Here is a 21,151-nt window from a genome sequence, read left to right as displayed (position 1 = left end):
GGCGGGACGCCGTTCCTGCCTCAGAGCGCGGAAGGGCCGCTGGGTTAGGAGTGGGGCGAAGCCCGCCTCAGGCGTGTTTTGTAAACCGACTTGGCAGGCCCGGGAAAACCTCCGCTTTCTGGATTCTTGGTGGTAGATTCGTAAGTGCACAGTGGCTGTAGGTTGGTAAGGGACTTTCTTTAGCTGTCTTGCTACTCCTAGTAGGACACATTCGGAAAGGACATATTGAGAGAGATTTATTTTATAGGACATGTCCCTTTGAGAGTTCTGAGTGTCTGTGGACTCCAGAATGTTCAGACAAGGTATGAGGGCTCCCCCAGAAGTTTGTCATGCAACAGCATTCGACAAGTATTGAGTCAGGTGCTCACTAGGTCTCTGCCCGGCACTAAGCTGAATGGGTCTCTGCCCTCCCCAGTACTTGCTCCATCCACATTTTTCTGTAATAATGCTATGTTAACAAATATCTTACTGAATATGTGCTGTTTTGCATACGACTTCAGAAAATCCTTCCTTACAATTTTTTTTTTAACACAGTATTCAAGATGAATGACAGCCTATTTGTCAGTTTGGACAAACTTTTGCTAGAATTTGGTAGGTATGACATAGAAATAAAGAAATATGTAATTATTTGTATTATCATTTGCTATTTTAGCAATGAAGTGAAGTCACAAAAGAATTATTTATTTTAGTTTTTCAGTATGAGCAAGATATAAGTACTAAAGAAGATATGATTCAACGAATTAATAGTAAGTAGTTTTGCATGATAAAAATTTCTTATGGCATGCAAGGTAATATGCAGTTGCCTTGCTTAGGGTAACTTATAGTTGGCATTATAACGTTTGTGCAGTTCTGTTGATTGCCTAATAATGTCCTATTCTGTATTCAGTATTTAATTTGTGTAGAAGTATTTTGCTTTAAGCTGAAATGACCCCCTGAGTGCAATTGAAAATAATGATATTTTTCTCAAATAACACAGAGTGAGTCAGGGGCCAAGATTGATGGATGCCATATTTTTCAGGGATGATAATATTGAAAATAATATTAAGAGTGAAATGGCAAAGCAAATTACATAAGTATATTTTAAGATTCTACAGAAAAACTATGAAAAGAAAATAGAACCATTTCTTAATAGTTCTGAAAAGATAGAATTTAGTTGTCTTTTCTGCAACAGAAAAGAATACAGGCTATGCAAATTTTATTTTAATCTTTTTAAGAAACTGTATTTTACTTTTATCCGTTTTAGTCACTACTAAAAAGAAATGAGTTGAAGGTGCATTTAATAATTAATTGACATGGAATTGAATAGAAATTTCACATTTGTCAAAAACAAAACTTATGTTATTATCATATATGAGTAAACATTTACATGAACTTATAGCTTCATTAGATGCCATTGATCTTAGATATCACTCTAACCCTCTTACAATTATCTTTCTCTTCGGTGCCAAACACAAATTCTTAGGGTATGGGTCTAGGAGCAAGCCTGGCTTTGGTTCTGTGCTTTCCAGTATAGGGCCCTTCCCATCTCATTTTCTCTCCATTCTCTGGCTATCTTCCTTTTAGGTAAATTGCCAAACTATTTTTTTCTATTGTATTTGTTTATTTTAATTTTATGCTTTTTACCTTAAGAAAATATTTATTTTCTTTTTTTCAGAAAGCTTTGAAGATATTAAACAAAATAAAGCAATAATTTGTAAGATACAGGAAACTATAAATACAACAGATGAGGAAATTGGTTATTACTGCAAACATAGTAAGGAAATCAAAGACAACTGTAGTAAGTGAGTATTTGAAAAAAAAGAACTTTGAGTAATTGTCATTAGATTCTTTTATTCAAGGTTTCTGAGTTTAGAAACTGCTGTTTTATAATAGTATTTTATATTAGCACAATGATTAATTAAGTCTTAAATTGCCTTGTAAGAAGGGATCACAGGAAATTCAAAAGAAAAATGCTTTAAGATCGCTCTAATTCAGATCCAACTAGTCTACTAGTAAATACTGAATTTTGAATAATCTAGGTTCAGTATATAAAATTACTATTACATAAATAAATTTGAAATAATTTACACCTTTGAATTTTTAAGATCGTATTTTTGTCTAGTAGAATCTAGGCTAAAATTAGTAGCTTTCCAAAATAAAAGTATTCACTATGTTAAGAATTCTTTTGATATGGCATCAGGTTCTAGATTCTAGTAGTTTAAATCCATTGTAAGATATAAACATTTTGAAATAAAGAATTGTTAATGGGACTTTATTGTATATACAAATACTTAAAAATAAAATGTGAGAGGAGAACCAACATGGCAAGGGTAAATGCCAGTACTCATCGCCTCCCACAACCACATCAAAATTACAACTAAAATGCAGAATAAAAGTCATTCAGAACCACCTGAAGGCTGGCTGAATTCAAGTCCTACAACTAAAGCAATAAAGAAAAAAGCACATTAAGACTGGTTGGAAGGGTGGAGGCATGGAACATGCTGGTTCGACACATAGGTGTGGCATTTTTTTAATCAGGAAGGTTATCTCCAAGGCTCCTTGTGAGAAGCAGAGGGGCTCAGCCCCACACCAGACCCCTAGCCCTGAGTTCCAGAGCTGGAAAGAGAAGTCCTTGTAACTTTGGGCTGTAAAAACCAGTGGGGATTGTGGCTGAATGACACAGAGGCTATTGGAGTCCGAGGTGTTCTCTTAAAGGGCACATGCACAAACATACATGGTCCCACTTCCCCTGAGCTTCAGCACCAGGTGGAAGCTTTGGGGGAATCTGGGACATACGGGGAAGAACTGGATTGTCTGGCATTGGGGCAGGAACTAGGGGGCGGCTTTCTCTCAGACAGGTGTGCTCACAGGGGTCATTGTTCTTGTGCTGGGCCCTCCCCTGTTGCAGAGCTAACTAGTAGCCATAACTGAGTTTCCATCAGCGTGGCCCACACTGTTCGCTCCGCTCTGGTGATTCCCTGAGACCCCACCCCATCCAATTTGCAGCCCTATCCAAGCTGTTAGCAGTGCTTTTCCATATGAATGGCCTGTCCTGGGTCAGTGTTCAGACTTTGTTAAAAACTCTTAAACAAGCAGCAGCTGGCATCAGTGTGCCCCAAACCTATCAATAAAAGGTCCAAGACCTGACACTAGCATTTACTTCACAGCTAGCCGTCACCTAGGCTCTTGCCCAACACAAATAGAGCCATTTGCAGGTCATGGTAGCTCCTGCCAGGTGGCCCCAGGCAGTGGCTGACTTTGCACCTCCTGGGATGCTCCAGAGCCAGTGCACTGGTGGACAGCTTCAGACCATACCAGATTACCACTCTACACATTCACAAGTGATACACACAAGGGACAGACTGAGCACCAAAGCCCCACAGAAATAAATCCTGCTCCATGGGGGTGTCTCTTGTACAGAAGCTCTTATATTTTAGACACTGCTGATCCTCACAGCCAATTGGCCTGGAGGTCAGTTCCTCCCAGGGATGCCAATTCTTCCCAGGGATGCCAACAGCAATCAAAGCTCAACTACAACAAGACTATACACAGCCCACACAGGGCCGCACCTAAAGTGCCCAGCTCAGGTGACTAGGGAGGCTTAGCCACTGGGCCCCATAGGATACCTAATACACATGGCCATTCTACCAATTCCAGGAGACGTAACAGCTCTACCAAATACATAGAAACAAACAGGGAAGCAACCAAAATGCATAGACTGCTGGATACAGAGTTCAAAATAATGATTATCCGGTTACTTGAGGACCTTAATGAGATTTTCAAGGGACTTAGTGAGACCTCAAGGATCTTAGTGAGAATTTCAAAGATATGAAAAAGGACCAGTCAGAAATTAAGCATACACTAACTGAAATAAGGAATAATTTACAGGGATTCAACAGTAGAGTAGAGGATTTCAAGAATCAACTCAATGATTTGGAATATGAGGAAGCAAATAACACCCAATAAAAAAAAAATATGTAGAGAGGGAGCAAGATATTGAAAACCTATTTGAAGAAATAATGACAGAAAAAGTTCCCCTACCCATGGAAAGAAATAGACTTACAAGTCTAGGAAGTACAGAGTCCCAAACAAGAGGAACCCAAAGAGGCCCATACCAAGCCACATCAGAATTAAAATGCCAAGGGTTAAAGACAGAGAATCTTAAAAGCAGCAAAAGAAAAGCAGTTAGTTACCTACAAGAAGCACCCATACGACTGTCAGCTGATTTCTCAACAGAAACTTTGCAGGCCAGTAGGGAGTGGAAAGAAATATTCAAAGTGATTAATAGTAAGGATCTACAACCAAGATTACTCTGCCCAGCAAAGCTCTCAGTTAGAATTGAGGATCAGATAAATAGCTTCACAAACAAGAAAAAGCTGAAGGAGTTCATCACCAAACCAGTATTACATGAATGTTGAATGGTATTCTTTAAGAGAAAGAAGGAGAAAGAGGAGAAAATATGAACAATAAAATGGCAATAAATACATATCTATCAACAACTGAATATAAAAATTAAATGAACAAGAAATCTAATGAACAGAATAAACTGATGAGCAAAATAGAATCAGAGGCATGGAAACATGGATCAGACTAACGAAACTCAGAGGAAAGTATGATTGGGAGATGGGAAGAGATTAACCAAATATATGCATACTAGAGGCCTGATGCACTAAATTTGTGCAAGGGGTTCGGCCCTCACAGTCCACGGTGGCTTGCCTTGGCCCTTACAGCCTTGGCTTCGTCCAGATGGTCGTCTGGCTGTCTTGTCTAATTAGCATATTATGCTTTTATTCTTATAGAATATGCATTGCCTATGGACACATGCAATGGGGTGGAGAAGGCCTGGGGCACAGAGGGAACTTGGTGGAGGGGGAAAAGCGGGGACATCTGTAATACTCTCAACAATAAAATTTTTTTAAAAATATATGAAAAGGGAGAGAAACCAAGATGGCAGCATAGGTAAACATCTAAACTGCTGCCTAGCACAACAATATCAAAACTACAACTAAAAGACAAAACGGACACAATCCAGAACCACAGGAAAGCTGGCTGAGTGGAAATTCTACAACTAGAAGGAAAGAGGAAAGCACATTGAGACTCAGAGGAGCTTCAAAAGGCTGAGGTACGGAGATGTGCACGCACAGAGGACGGGTGGCTGACTGCATGGGAGGCTGAGTGTGCGGCTGGCTTTCTAAAGCGGGAGGGAGACGAAGCTCCTGACCATGCTGAACTCCAGTCCTGGGCAAGACTCTGGGAATCCAAACTCATTTTGGGGGGAATCTGGACTGTCAGGAAAAGAGAAAGCACACTGAGACTCAGGGAAGCTGCTGAAGGCAGAGATCCAGAGGCGCGTGCGTGCAGAGAGGATTGACTGCTGAGTGCACGGGCAGCTGAATGCGCGGCTGGCTTTCTAAAGCAGGAGGGAGATGGAAGCTCCCGACTGCGCTGAACTCCCGTTCCGGCGAGTTTCTGGGAAACCAGACTCATTCGGGGAGAAACTGGACTGTCTAGCAGCGGGCGAAACTCAAGGGCGGCTTTCTCTCAGAGGTGCTTGCAGCGATTACTGAGGGACACTGAGACCCAGGAGCCTCATAGGGCAGGGCTGATGGGAAGCCAAGGTTGTCTGCTCCGTCCTGAGACTCCGCCCCATCCAAGCTGAGCACAGAGGCTTTTTCAAGTCTTCTCCCATAAGGGTATCTCCAGCACAGAAGTTCTCCCAGCATAGACACAGCTGATCCTCACAACCAATTGACCTGGAAGTCAGTTCCTTCCATTGATACCAACAACAATCAAGACTTAACTACAACAAGGCTGTGCACACAGTCCACAAAGGGGTGCACCAAAAGTGTCCACCTCAGGTAACTGGGGGAGGCTGAGCCACTGGGCCATATAGGACACCTACCAAACAAAGCTATTCTACCAACTCAGGGAAGCAGCGAAAATGCAGAGACAAACATCACAAATGAAAGAAATGGAAGAAAGCAAACGACTGGATATAGAGTTCAAAACCACAGTTATGAGGTTTTTCAAGAATTTCCTAGAAAAGGCCGATAAATTTAGCGAGACCCTCAAGGATATGAAAAAGAACCAACTAGAAATTAAACATACACTGACTGAAATAAAAAAATATTATACAGAGACCTAACAGCAGACTAGAGGACCACAAGAATCAAGTCAAAGATTTGAAATACAAAGAAGCAAAAAACACCCAACCGGAAAAACAAAAAGAAAAAAGAATCCAAAAATTTGAAGATAGTGTAAGGAGCCTCTGGGACAACCTCAAGCGTACCAACATCCGAATTATGGAGGTGCCAGAAGAAGAGAGAGAGCAAGATACTGAAAACCTATTTAAAGAAATAATGACCGAAAACTTGACCCACCTGGTGAAAGAAATAGACTTACAAGTCCAAGAAGTGCACAGAACCCCAAACAAAAGGAATCCAAAGAGGACCACACCAAGACACATCATAATTAAAATGCCAAGAGCAAAAGACAGAGAATATTAAAAGCAGCAAGAGAAAAACAGTTAATTACCTACAAGAGAGCACCCATATGATTGTCAGCTGATTTCTCAACAGAAACTATGCAGGCCAGACGGGAGTGGCAAGAAATATTCAAAGTGATGAATAGCAAGAACCTACAACCAAGATTACTCTACCTAGCAAAACTATCATTCACAATTGAAGGGCAGATAAAGAGCTTCACAGATAAGAAAAAGCTTAAGGAGTTCATCACCACCAAACCAGTATTATATGAAATGCTGAAAGGTATTCTTTAAGAAGAGGAGGAAGAAGAAAAAGGTAAAGATAAAAATTATGAGCAAATAACATGTTTATCAACAAGTGAATCTAAAAATCAAATGAATAAAAAATCTGATGAACAGAATAAACTGGTGAATATAATAGAATCAGGGGCATAGAAAGGGGGTGGACTGAAAATTCTCGGGGGTAAAGGGGTGTAAGGGGTGCGGAAAGAGGCTGGGCAAAAATCGTACACCTATGATGAGGACAGTGGGGGGGAGGTAAGGGCAGAGGGTGGGGTGGGAACCGGGTGGAGGGGAGCTATGGGGGGGAAAAAGAGGAACAATTGTAATAATCTGAACAATAAAGATTTATTAAATTTAAAAAATATATATGAAAAAAATGTGTTAAGTTTTTTGTAGTTCATTTTATGTGGATCATTGTCTTTGTATTAAGTACTATATTTTAGATTCATATTTGTTTTAAAATACATTTTTCAAAATTTTAATAAGCCTTTTTGGTTTTTACCTCATTACTTTTTTAAAAAATCATAGTCATTTCTTGACATTGAGCCTGAAACCTGGTCATGGCCCTGACCGGGAATCAAACAGTGATCTCTTGGTTCATGGTTCAATGATCAAACTACTGAGCCACACTGGCCCTTTCAGACCTTTTTAATAAATTTTAAACATTGCTACATACTAGAGGCCTGGTGCATGAAATTTGTGCACTTTGAGGGGGGGGGGTCCCTCAGCCTGACCTGTGCCCTCTCGCAATCCAGGAGCCCTCGGGGGATGTCTCACTGACAGGTTAGGCCTGCTCCCTGCCTAAGCCATCAGTTGGACATCCTTAGCGCTGCTGCGGAGGTGGGAGAGGCTCCTGCCACCACCACTACGCTTGCTCGCCGTGATCTGGGCCCCTGGGGGCAGCTCCTGTGTTGAGCGTCTGCCCCCTGGTAGTCAGTGTGCGTCATAGTGACTGGTCGTTCTGCTGTTTAGTCGATTTGCATATTAGCCTTTTATTTTATTGGATACTTGCATGCACATCTATCTACATACCTTTTCTTTTTACAAAGATGGGAGTATACCATATTTATTCTTCAACTTGTTTTATTAATTTAACAATATGTAATGTAAATGGTATTGTATATGTAATGATTATGTATAGGCTTCATTTTTTATCAGCTTCACAGTATTTTTTAGTATTGATGTGTCCTAAGTTATTTAACCATTCTTCTATTAATAGACATTTAGGTTGTTTTCAGTTTTTTCATATTATAAGCAACATGTCCAGGAATCCTTTCATATTTATAGACCTATTGCTATAGGATAAACTTCTACAAGTGAAATTGCTAAATCAAAGAGTATGCATGCATATTTAAATGTTTGATAGATAATGTCAAACTGCTCTCCAAAAAGATTATACTAATTTTATACTCCCACCAACAATGTATGAGAGTTTCTATTTCCTCAAACCCTTGCTAACACAGGAATTAGTAATTTAAATTTTTTGGCTATGTGATCTATAAAAACTATATCTTGTTGACTTTTAAATATCTTTTTGATTTAGGTTTTATTGTAATGGTTTTTTACCAGTGGTTTCCATCAACTAACTGCAATGGGTGCTGGGAAAGAACTGATTGTTTTGCCAGAGAACCTGTATTCAAGATGTATTGTACTTTATAGTACAATTTCATCTCTGCTGGGTTCTGAGGACAGTTAGTAGCATCTGTTGAGTTTAATACCATGACCACCTCTAGTTTATGATGTCAGCATGCTGGTTTAGAAATTTAAATGTTAAATTTAAAAGATGAATTCATAATAGTTCTAGAAGAAAATATAGAAGACAACATAATCTTTGAGAGAAAACTTTTCCAAATATGTCACCAAAAGTAGAAATCACATAGGAAATGGATAGATATGACTACATGCAGATTAAAAAGAAAAACACCCTAAAATGATACAAAAGGCAAAAGGAAACAATTTATTAAAACAATAATAGTAGTTATTTTTCAGTGTTGAAACTATATGGATTGATTTTCTGTGCTTCCAAAGTGGGCATTTATATTTTTTGAATCTGAAAAATTAAAAAGATTAGAAAGAAGAGCTAGAGAAAATATTTGAACAATACTTAGAATGGAGACTGCCATGATATATGATAATTTTAGATTTTTCACATTGGTAACACTTTTTGAGTCATGTAATAAGAATGTATAAGATGAATATTTATTTTGCTATTATCATCTGATTTTTTAATTTATTTATAATTCATTTTGGCCTAGTTCAGGAGGGTGTAACAACCTGACTTTTTAAGTTTCAAAGAAGAAAAAAACCTCTCTTTAGCCCTTATCCTAGCTCTTTGAATGCTTACTCCAAAATAATTTCTTAGCCAAGACCTTAGAAGTATGATGAGAAAGAAAGCCAGATGTTGCAGTGTTGCAGAGGATATTCCAGAAATGCCATAGGAGTATATACACAGTCCAGTCATGTTACAATTGCTGCTTCCCTAGTCATGATTCCAAAATGGGTTTTATGTAAAAACTAGAGGCTCAGTGCATGAAATTTGTGAACTAGGGGCGGGTCCCTCAGCCTGGCCTGTGCTCTCTCGCAGTTCGGGAGCCCCGTGATCGATCACTCCACAGAGCGCTGCCAGCCAGGTAGCCTGGGCCTCCCTCTGTGGGGCGATCGTGGGGTTATGGCGCCCACTATCCCCCCCCCCCCCCCAACTAATCGCATTGCACTCGCATTGGCTGGCCTGGCGCCAGTGCGTGTCATAGCATGGTTGTCCGGAAGGTCATCCGGACAGTCATTCTGCTGTTCAGTCATTTGGTCAATTTGCATATTACACTTTTATTATTTAGCTTAACAGATAATGATATTTGAGCATATGTATGATTGCATGAAGGATGGTAGTGATGATGGGAGATGGGACTATTTTTCTTGATGTAAGCTTGTTTTCTCCAGGAAGGGAAAAATTTGTTTATTTTTAAATGGTTGCATTCATTTTCATTATCTCTAAAAATTCATTTATCATTCTGATATGCTAATTATAATATTTTTTTCCTTAGCTGGAAGCCAACATGTGATGTTTTTCATAAATACGAAGACTATATGAAGGACCAATTTGCTATTTATCAAGAAACACTTGAAAAAGACAAGTACAATATATAAATGCTTTTATTTTGTTAAACCTCATCTGAGGGCATTTTGTCCATTGATTTTTAGAGCGAGTGGAAGGGAGGGAGGGGGGAAAGGGAAAGGTCCAGAAAGAGAGAGAGGAAAAAAAAAGAAAAACATCAATGTGAGAGAGACACATTGATTGGTTGCCTCCCACACATGCCCTGACTGGGGCGGGGATCAAAACTGCAACCCAAGTATGTGCCCATGACTGGGAATAGAAACTGAGATCCTTTGGTAAGCAGGCTGATGTTCTAACCACTGACCTATACCAGCCAGAGCGAGTTCCTATATTTAAGCTTATCAATCCTGTAAGTATTAATAGGATATGCTTTGTAAGAATGTAGAAATTTTGTACAGTGGGGGGGGGTAGTTTTTTGTTTTGTTTTTATTTAACTTTATTTTCATTGTTTATACTATTATAGATGTCTCAATTTTTCCCACCTTTGCCCACCTTCACCTAGTCCTCACTTCTCCTTCCCTCTGGCCAAGTAAAGCCATGTTTTGGACTCTTGGGGTGCTACTAAAGGCCTACCTATTTGTTATATAGCTCTATCAAACACTGGATTTGTTTACATATGTCCTTAAATAGAAACTATCAATAGCAATTACTATAGCAGAGTGCTTCAATTAATAGTACTTCAGTTACGACTGAATTGTTACAAGCAAACATCTGTGAGAATAGTTAGCTGTAGACTTAGCTTATGAAAAATTTGGAATACAAGTTTTACCCGCAACCCCAAAATAGAGCATTCTTATGAAATCCGTCATAAGCTGAAATGGTGTCAAGTGAAGAAGAAGTTACCATCAATTTATATGGAAACATTTTCTAGTGTTTCTGGACCTAAAAATAATCTATTAAATCATACCACATAACACATAAAACCAAATAACATTAACATTATAGTAAAAGCAGGAATGCACAAAGTAAATTGAGATAAAGCACAGCTGCTCACAGATACAGTTCAAGGTTGTGGTGGCTTGATAATGAGATGCTGAGTATAGTTCCCAGGGAAGGAACTCGGTAGTGCCAGTCTCACTGCTGATATTGCAATACCCTTCATATTCAAAGAAGGTATAGATTTGATCTTCATTGGCTTTTGAAATCATGAAAATAGATGAGATAGCCCAGGAAAATGTACTAGTATAGAGCAAAAATAAGAGAAAGGTAGAATACATAATCATTCAAGGAAAAGGCAGAGGGTGGAATTAGAAAAGGAGACTGTTACTTTGTCATTTATAGACCATGCTTCCATCCAAAAAGGATTTGAGATAATTTGTATAAATAGTACCATAGTGTTAAAAGAAAACTAAATATAAAAGTCAAGGCTACAGAGAAGTAAGGATAATATAGAAAGATGAAACCTTTGATCAGGATAGAAATTCATACTACATGGTTTTGCATATTTGTTAGATATAGGCATAAATTAGGCTTTGAAATTCCTAGTATTAGCCAAGGCATTATGGAAATGTGATCTGTTTGGAATTCAGAGTAATCATTCTAAAAACAAAAAAACAGTTCAATTGCTTAGGATAAGTAGAGGTTTTTCCTGGTAATAAGAATTGAGAGAAATTTCTCCCCTCGGTTCTCATAAAGGGGAAATTATGCAATGTGATAATCAGTATCTTAAATGTTCTCCCCAAAATAAAATATATATTATTGCTTCTGATAACATCTCTGAATGCAAGCCTTGGTTATAAAAGTTATCAAAATGATTCTATGAGGGGCTAATGAAAACCAGTACAAATATGGACTTTTTTTTATCGTGTTTGTTGTGGATTACTTCTCTTAGCTCGCCATAGCTGTTTGTTAAAGCTATATATTTTTTTCTTAAACCAGCCACATGGGTTGATTGAGTTGATGAGTCAATACCAGGCATCTATAAAAAGAAAAGAGTCTATTTGTTGGTATCATGGGTAATGAAAGAAGTAAAGGCACCAGCTCCTTGTTTCTCCTAATCTCCCATCCCTGTCCCAGGCATTCACGAAGACTAGTATACTAGTAGTTGGCAACAGATAAGATAGTAATGATTCTTCTTGAATCATGAGTTAGCTATGCTGGGCTCTGTCAGAGTTCCTATACAGAGTATGTTAGAAAAGTGGGCAGGAATATGTAATATGAACAGGATAGATGTGGTATGCTAATCTCATCAGAAACTGGTGTCTCAGACTCAGTTTTCTTACAGGTTATTTCCCTCCTCCCTGGACCATTTCCCTAAGTTAGTACTTAATTAGCAAATATGCATTTAGAGGAATAGGAGCTTGTTTGGGCTCAACTGCTTTATCTGGTTAAAGGGAACAGAATTTAGTAATATTAAGAAATTAAAACATTCTCAAGATTCAGAACTGCTAGTACAAGGCTATTAGCCCTACTTTTCTTCTTACTATACAAGCAGTTTATGAATACTTGTTCTTCTTACAGTTATCTTCTTATATTTTTTAAAATTTTTTTAATTGATTTCAGAGAGGAAGGGAGAGAGCTAGAAAGATAGAAACATCAATAATGTGAGAGAATCATTGATTGGCTGCCTCCTGCACGTCCCCTACTGGGGGGAATCGAGCCCACAACCCGGGCATGTGCCCTTGGCTGGAATCGAACCTGGGACCCTTTAGTCTGCAGGCCAATGCTCTATCCACTGAGCCAAACCAGCTAGGGCCAGTTATCTTCTTATAGATAACCATTATAGTATCTACACTAATAAAAGAGAAACATGCAAATTAACTGTCCCTCCACTAAGTCCACCAGCCAATCAGGAGCAAGTATGTAAATTAACCCAACAAAGATGGCTGTGGCCACAGAGCTGGAGCGAGCAGGAGGCTTGGGTTGCCCCCAGTGATGGAGGAAGCCAAGCTTCCAGCCTGCCCTGGCCTCTGCTCAGGGAGGGGCTGGGGGAAAAAAAGGAGGGGCTGGGAGCCTGGGTCACCGGGGGCCATGGCCAGCCTGAAAACGGCCCTCAGCCCCTTACCCAGGCTGGCCACATCCCCATGGGGTAAGAGTCCCCGCTGGGGGGCCTGACCAGCCTGCAAACAGCCATCAGCCCCTCACCCAGGCTGGACAGGCACCCCAGTGGGGACCCCCACCCTGAAGGGGGTGTAGCCAGCCTGAAAACAGCCCTTAGCCCCTCACCCAGGCTGGCCATACCCCCATGGGGTAAGGGTCCCCGCTGGGGGGCATGGCTAGCCTGCAAACAGCCATCAGCCCTTCACCCAGGCTGGCCAGGCACCCCAGTGGGACCCCCCACCCTGAAGGGGGTGTGGCCAGCCTGAAAACGGCCCTCAGCCCCTTACCCAGGCTGGCCACACCCCCATGGAGTAAGAGACCCCGCTGGGGGGCGTGGCCATCCTGCAAACGACCCTCAGCCCCTCACCCAGGCTGGCCAGGCACCCCAGCAGGGACCCTCACCTCATGGGGGTGTGGCCGGCCTGCTAACCACCACAGACCCCTCTCCCAGGCCACCCCACGCCCCAAGGGAACTCCCACCCTGATCCAAGACACCCTTCAGGGCAAACCAGCCATCCCCAACCCGTGCACCAGGCCTCTATCTATACCAGGGGTCCTCAAACTTTTTTAACAGGGGGCCAGTTCACTGTCCCTCAGACCGTTGGAAGGCCGGACTATAGTTTAAAAAAAAAACTATGAACAAATTCCTATGCACACTGCTAAGTCGGCTGCTAAGCAGAACAGGCAGTGGCGGCAAAAACACCCGGCGGGCTGGATAAATGTCCTCGGCGGGCCGCATGTAGCCCGCGGGCTGTAGTTTGAGGACCCCTGATCTATACTAATAAAAGGGTAATATGCTAATTAGACGGGGAGACCTTCCAGAAGACCTCCCGGATATTCTTCTGGACAAAGCCATGGTGGTGGGGCTGATGTAGAGGCGGTTAGAGGCGAAGAGGGGATGGCAGTTGTGAGTGATCAGCCGGTGTGGGGTGGGGGGACATTGGGGGTGCTCAGGCCGGCGGGCAGGACAGTTGGGGGTGAGCAGACCAGCAGGGGGGCTAGTTGGGGACAAGCAGGCCATCAGTGGGGGTCAGTTGGGGGTGATCAGGACAGCAGGGGGGCAGTTTGGAGTGAGCAGGGCAGCAGGGGGGCAGTTGAGGGCAAGCAGGCCATCAGTGGGGGTCAGTTGGGGGTGATCAGGACAGCAGGGGGCGCAGTTTAGAGTGAGCAGGCCAGCAGGGGGGCAGTTGGGGACGAGCAGGCCAGTGGGGAGGGGAGGTGGGGGCAAGCAGGCCAGCAGGGGGGGCAGTTGGGGGCAAGCAGGCCAGCAGGGGGGGTCAGTTGGTGATCAGGCTGGCGGGGGGGGGGGGGGGGGATGCAGTTGGGGGCGAGCAGGCCAGCAGACAGAGTGATTAGGGGCAATCAGGCAGGCAGACAGGTGAGCAGTTAGGAGCCAGCAGTTCCGAATTGCAAGAGGGATGTCTGACTGCCGGTTTAGGCCCGATCCCTGTAAACCGGCAGAAGGACATCCTTCGAGGGGTCCCAGATTGGAGAGGGTACAGGCCGGGCTGAGAGACACCCCCTGTCCCGTGCATGAATTTCATGCACCAGGCCACTGGTTTTTAAATAATTTCCCCATATAATATGGCTTAATTTATAAAATTTACAAAATTTTGAGCAACATGAAGATTATATATTTTTAGAATATTTTCTATGAGTATTAATTCTTGAAGCTAAGTATTTTATAAGAATTGGGTAGGAAGAAGATAATAAATATTTTAGGCTTTGTGGGCTACACAGTCTCTGTTGTAACTACTGAACTCTGCTGTTGTGGTACAAGAGCAACTTGAGACATTATAGAAATGAATGACTATTCCAATAAAACTTGGTTGATGGACATTACAGTTTGAATTTCATATAACGTTTTTTAACCTTTTTTTTGTTGTTGTTAATGGATATTTTTCCATTGATATTTAGAGAGAGTGAAAGGGAGGGGGAGAGACACAGAGAGAGAAACATTGATGTGAGAGAGACACATCGATTGGTTGCCTCCTACATGAGCCCCAACCAGTATGGGGATTGAGCCTGCAACTGAGGTACCTGCCCTTGCGGGACCCTTCAGTCCATGGGTCGATGCTCTATCCACTGAGCCAAACAGGCTAGGGTTGAAGTTCATATAACTTTAATGTGTCATGAAATACTATTAGACTTTTTATTTTTCCAATCATTTAAAAATGTTAAAAAACACACACATTTTTAGCTAATAGGCCATATAAAAACAGGTGGCAGGTTAGATTTGCCCTATAGGTCATAGTCACTGACACCCTACTGTAGTGCAAGCAAAGGTCAAATAAGAAGGAAGAGTTAATATCATTTTCCAAGAATTAACTATCTCACTCAAGACTTGTACCTAAATAGATGACCACCTACCTCTACCTGTGTTGGAATGGAGTTCCAAACAGTGCTGACATTTTCTTTCTAAAATAGTTTTTTTTTTTAAATATATTTTTATTGATTTTTTACAGAGAGGAAGGGAGAGGGATAGAGAGTTAGAAACATCGATCAGGTGCCTCCTGCACACCCCCTACTGGGGATTTGCCTGCAACCAAGGTACATGCCCTTGACCGGTATCAAACCTGGGACCCTTCAGTCCGCAAGCCAACACTCTATCCACTGAGCCAAACTGGTTAGGGCTCTAAAATAGTTTTGAAGTATACCAGAATGATTGTGAAACCAGAGTTCTAACACATAGAACATGACTTTATGTAATAATTTTGGCTTAGATAATTGAAGAAGATTTAAAAGCTGTAGTTACAGAAGTAGCTGAACTGGGGAGAATAGAGACTCAGAACTCAGGGGGAATAGAAATTCAAGAAGTGGTCAAAAGAACCAGGTTGTACACTGCCCAGTGTAGCTCCGTTGGTTGGATGTCATCCCATGCACCAAAAGGTTGCCAATTCGATTCCCAGTCAGGGCACATGCCTGGTTTTAGGCTCAATCCCTGGTGGTGGTGGTGGTGGTGGTGGGGGAGGGATGCAGGAAGCAGCCCATTGATGTTTCGCTCTCACATCAACGTTTCTCTCTCTCCCCCTCTCCTTTCCTCTCTCTCTAAAAAAGTTAATAAAAATATGTTTTTAAAAAGAACCAGGTTCTGTAATGTCAATTGGAAAGAGAGCTAAAAAGAGATATTGAGTTTGACAAATTAACTCATCGGTGACCTTGGTTAGGGTAGTTTCATCAGAATGGTGAGAATGGAAGTTAAGTAGAAGTGGATTAAGGAGTAAATAACTCAGGTAGTGAAGAAAAAGTATAAGAATTGGAAAGTATGATGGAGTTAAGGAAAATCTGAAGGACAAATGGTATTTAGGGAAGCAGGGATAAGTAGGTATTTGACTTGCCTTTTATGCTTAATTTAGTAGACTTTAACAAGTGATAGACAGTTTTAAAATATACTCTGTGATGATGACCTCATTTTTAAAAATTTTAACAGAAAAATGTACCATGGTTATGTATGTCAATATAAAGATGTTTTGAAGCAATACCAACTAAAATACTCAGAAGCACCCCTTTCACGTGAATATTATGGGAAGAAAAGAGAACATGAAGAAATTAAAAACAGAGTGTTGGCATGTACTGAACAACTAAAAATGAATGAAACTATTTTTATGGAATTTCTAGGTATTAATATTTTTATTATCTATTGTTTTAATAGTGGCATCTTCATAATGAAAATAATAACTCAATCTAAAATACAACTTTGTTTTTCAGTGCCTGCTCCCTTCCCATCACTTACTAAATGGACATTACATATGTATCCACAGTAGTATTTCTACTTAGAATTTTTATTAGATAAGTATTATTTCTGTATTTTAATTGTTATTGTGTTTCTTTGGTGAGAATCACATGGGTTTATTTTTTGTTTAATTAAAAAATTTTAGAGTTTACTTTAAAGTTCATCTGGGATTAGTTTTCATATATGTGCATGTGATTAGAAAAGGCAATTTTATTGAGAATAAAGTGCAATATGTATCTGGCTTTAAATGGTATGTCTTAGCAACCAAACCAATGAAAAAGTCATCTTGCTCTGTCTTACCAAAGAAAGAATTCCAATTACATCAGTTGATTCTAACTTGTTATGATGGAAAGCGGTAAGGAAGTGGAGTCACAATCATTCATTCACCTGTAGAAATTCACTAGGTATCTGCCTTGTGCCAGGCAGTATCAAGAAGATACAGAGCTTTCTTGCAAGGAGCTTTTAGTAGGGTGAGAGATGTGTAGGCAAATATTCTGATACAGTGGCATTGTATTAGATGCTTAGGTAATTCTTAATTGGTCTAAGTCTCATTTGTTTGTCAAGATCTTGCCTGGTGATGAACTTGGAACTTTAATCCTCTTCCAACCTCCACAATCCTTTATATGTTTCCCTATCAGATTATAACTCCACTGTTTGTACTAAGTCTTCTTTATCCCTGTACTCTACCTTTTGTCATTCTGCTTCATCCTCAATTACCCTTTTATTCCTTTGCTGCTTACTCTCTCCATGTTTGGGTTTTAGCTTTTTCTGTTCTTGGTTGTTCATCTGCTGTCCATTTATGTTTTAACTTCTCAATAGGAAAGGGCAGAGGTTGGTAGATGCAGAAGGTACAGCGGGGTTTAGGGAGTTGGATGTAGGAGGGATAAGATGTATGAATGCATGGCAAACAAGAAGAGATGTTACAGGTAGGGAGATGATTTAAATGTCTATATCTTAAAATTTAAATTGATACTGTTGATAATGGCATAAATAATGTTCATCTGAAATTTTATGTTCATACAAATCATATTTTAATGCAGAATAGAAAAGGCCTGGCAGATTTTCTCTGGAGTTTTTGTTTACTGTCCTAGTTATTTTTAAATTCTCCTAAATGAATTGTAGAGTAACTTAGGAAATTGTAGTAGCTAATAACCATGCAGGATGTCTATTAACAGCTGAAATTGGGTATAAATTTAGTTCAAGCAGAAAATCCAGATAGAAGTTCTAGCTCTCTTCTGAGTTCTGCAGGGTATACTGATGAACCTTACAGAGCAAGAAAAGGGTGTATTTTTAATGTTGACTTCGGAAAAAAATAAGTAATGTGGAAACATGGGAAGTTAGATTTGAACCTGAATTGGTTGTATATTATTAGTCATGCCAAATGACATGATGAACTTGGGTAAAAAAAGCAAAAGCACAAAACCACACTGTAAAAATACTTAACTAAAAGAAAAAAAATCTTAAGTATTTTGGATGAAATGTGTTTTGTTCTTGTTAATCCTCACCAGAGGATGATTTTGAGAGAGAGTGGAAGGGAGCAGGGGGAGACACAGAGAGAGACACATCGATTTGGTTGCCTCTCACACATACACTGACCAGGCTGTGAGGATCAAGCCTGCAATCAAGGTAATTGCCCTTGACTGGAACCTGGACCCTTCAGTCTGCAGGCCAATGCTCTATCCACTGAGCCAAACTGGTTAGGGCTAAAATGTTATTTTTAAGCTCAATATATAACATAGATAAACAATAAATTTTCTTTGTCAGTTTGACAGATATTTATATTCTTCTGTTTTTATATACTGTTAGTAACATTAATTATTTTTATGTGGAATATAAGTATATATGAATGTTATATGATATTACTTCTGATATAATACACATTATTATAAATGTAAAATCTGTTTGCATAACATAGTTCCTTAACATAGAAGTGTTAATTTGAGATGTAGAACACAAGATATTCTTAGACATGCCAACAATTTTTCCAAAATTTCATGTGAATTGAAGAAAGAAGTCGATGAAGTGGAAATAGAAATTAAATATTTAAACCAGGTATATATTATATGTATAAATGTATAAGTGTAATGGTACATTACTTTAAGGTCTTAGAAGAGTATTTCTAAAGAGTCTAAATATGGACAAGGGCATATGATAATTTATTTGTCTCAGATTCCCTTTGGAGTCAAAATGTAGGTATTGAGTATATCCAACTCTTGATTTTGGGGACTAGTTTAACTTTCTTTGGGGCTGGGGAAGAAAATGATGAAAAAATATTATCTAGCTTAATAACGAAAATTTAAAGGCATTAAAAGAGAACAAGACAGTAAATGGTTTAAAGAACTTAATTTTGAAAATGTATGACTATAATCTTTATAGAGCTAGGCTAGAACTAGTTTAGCCTTTAAGATTGATGGTACATAATAGTTTCTTGAGTACATTTAAAAAATTGATTTTAGAAAGAGGAAGGGGGAGAGAGAGAGAAAGAAATGTTGATTGGTTGCCTTATATTCACATCCTGACTGGGGGACCTAACCCAAAACCTGGGTATGGGTCCTGATGGGAATCCAACCTGCCACCTTTCAATGCATGGGACAACGCTCCTACTAACTGAGCCACACCAGCCAGGGCTTTTGAATATATTTTTAGTGCAATCTATTGAAATGTGGCTTTTGTTGACAGGTATGTGAAAAAAATCAAAGTCTAAAATTTTCCAAATTTTGAGAAAAAATTAATAGCTAATTTTCTAAAAATTGTGTTATATGGTATATTGATCATTCATAGATATGAGGTTCAAGATAAGTAATATCATTTGACTTCCTTTAAAGTTTATAGTAATTATGTCTCAAAGTAGGGAATCTGTCTACTTTGCTTCTAACTGTCCTTTTTTAAAAAGTGTAAATGTCAATAAATAAATAAAAAATAAATAAATTTTAAAAGGTGGAAGTTCACTGAAATCTAGGTTTGCTAATGGAGTTGTAAGGAAAAATTAAAGGATTAGAATTTATTGTTAATTTTACTTTGTTTTAGCAACTTTCACTAAACAATAGCTAATACACCCCACAATATAAATCTTGTGGTAATATAGAAAAAAATCATATTTATTAGTTAAGGTAAAGCATGTTCCTTAATACTTTGCAGGTAATTATTTTGTTTTGCTTTATCATTTTTATTTTTAGCAGATTACAAGATTTTATGAAACTAAGAATCTGGAAGAGAACACTAAAAATATAGAAAAAAGAAAGGAATTGAAAGAAAGGTATAGGTAAATTTTAAAATGGGATTTTATGTGAACAAGTATTCTACATCTAACAATTTTATTCTATATTTTATCCCAAACCACTAATATTTATACAGAATCTATATTCATATTTTGTGCATGCTATTTTCTATTAATTTCTTATGAAAAATATTAATTTTACCATTAAATATTATGGACTGATTTTCAAATTTGCTTGTTATTTAGTACAGCCAAGGATAATTTGTAAAGAGAAATGGGATAGCAGCAGCATATTCACTGTTCTTTAATTAAGTTGTATATTTCATCCAGTTTTCCATGATGACTCAGCAGTGGGAAAAATAGTAGGAGCAGCAACGTACTTACCTTTTTATCATCCTGTCACCAGCTTGACCAGTTCTTCCTTTGCCAGAGAGAGTGAAGATGAGCCAAAATGCTACTGAGTTGTGGCATCATATGTTTCCTTGACATTCATCCTAATGGTGATAAAATAGACATCAGTGCTGGAGGCGTTTAAAAAAAAGATTGATTTTGTTTGTTATTGTGTGATGAAAAAAACAGATGTATTACTATTGCTATGTCTGATAAACTTTCTGTTTTTCTCATCTGCTTATTTAAGGTAAAGCATGTATTACTTGATAATAACTATCAAAATCTATATTACATAAAATGACTAGTTTCTAAGTTCCTCTCGATATAGAGAATTTTCATATTAAAGATTTGTCAATAGCCTGGCTGGCGTGGTTCAGTAGTTGAGTGTCAACCTATGAACTAGGAAGTCACAGTTCGATTCCTGGTCAGGGCACATGCCTGAGTTTCAGGCTTGATCCCCAGTGTGGTATATACATATATCAAATTTTAGACTTTGATTTTTTTCATTCTTCTTAAGTTTCTCTCCTATGGCTCCATTGCTTTTATACTAATTTTTCAACATACTCCTCTCCCAAATTAATCTTCCTGATCCCACTTTCTTGGATCTGTTATTTTCTTGATCCCCCCTCTCCCGTGTCTCACATTCATAGTAATGTGTCTTTAATTTTGTAATCAAATTGATTAGAAAAAAATAGTAAATGTACAGAACCTCACTTTATTGACAAATTTTTTTAAAAAATATTTTTATTGATTTCATAGATGAAGGGAGAGGGAGAGAGAGAAACATCAATGATGAGAGAGAATCATTGATCAGCTGCCTCCTGCATGCCCCACACTGGGGATCAAGCCTGAAACTCAGGCATGTGCCCTGACCAGGAATCGAACTGTGACTTCCTAGTTCATAGGTTGACACTC

General features: G+C 39.3%; 1 protein-coding gene across 1 annotated transcript in view; it reads left to right on the top strand.

Annotated features, from left to right (window-relative positions):
- Window positions 1-542: 542 nt before the first annotated feature.
- LOC307098870 (protein SIX6OS1) overlaps window positions 543-21,151 on the top strand; it is a gene marked incomplete at both ends in the record, with an annotated part of 46,847 nt that continues 26,238 nt past the window's right edge. The window contains 8 exons of the mRNA XM_079769995.1: window positions 543-591; window positions 690-746; window positions 1,655-1,781; window positions 9,787-9,876; window positions 16,327-16,514; window positions 16,605-16,647; window positions 18,561-18,681; window positions 19,806-19,885. Of these exons, the coding sequence (XP_079626121.1) occupies window positions 543-591; window positions 690-746; window positions 1,655-1,781; window positions 9,787-9,876; window positions 16,327-16,514; window positions 16,605-16,647; window positions 18,561-18,681; window positions 19,806-19,885 (755 nt within the window). The remainder of the gene's footprint in view (window positions 592-689; window positions 747-1,654; window positions 1,782-9,786; window positions 9,877-16,326; window positions 16,515-16,604; window positions 16,648-18,560; window positions 18,682-19,805; window positions 19,886-21,151) is intronic.

This window comes from Cnephaeus nilssonii (genome assembly GCF_951640355.1).
Source record: "Cnephaeus nilssonii genome assembly, chromosome: 4".
In the NCBI taxonomy this organism is placed as follows: Eukaryota; Metazoa; Chordata; class Mammalia; order Chiroptera; family Vespertilionidae; genus Cnephaeus; species Cnephaeus nilssonii.
This window is presented reverse-complemented; position numbering and strand designations above follow the sequence as displayed.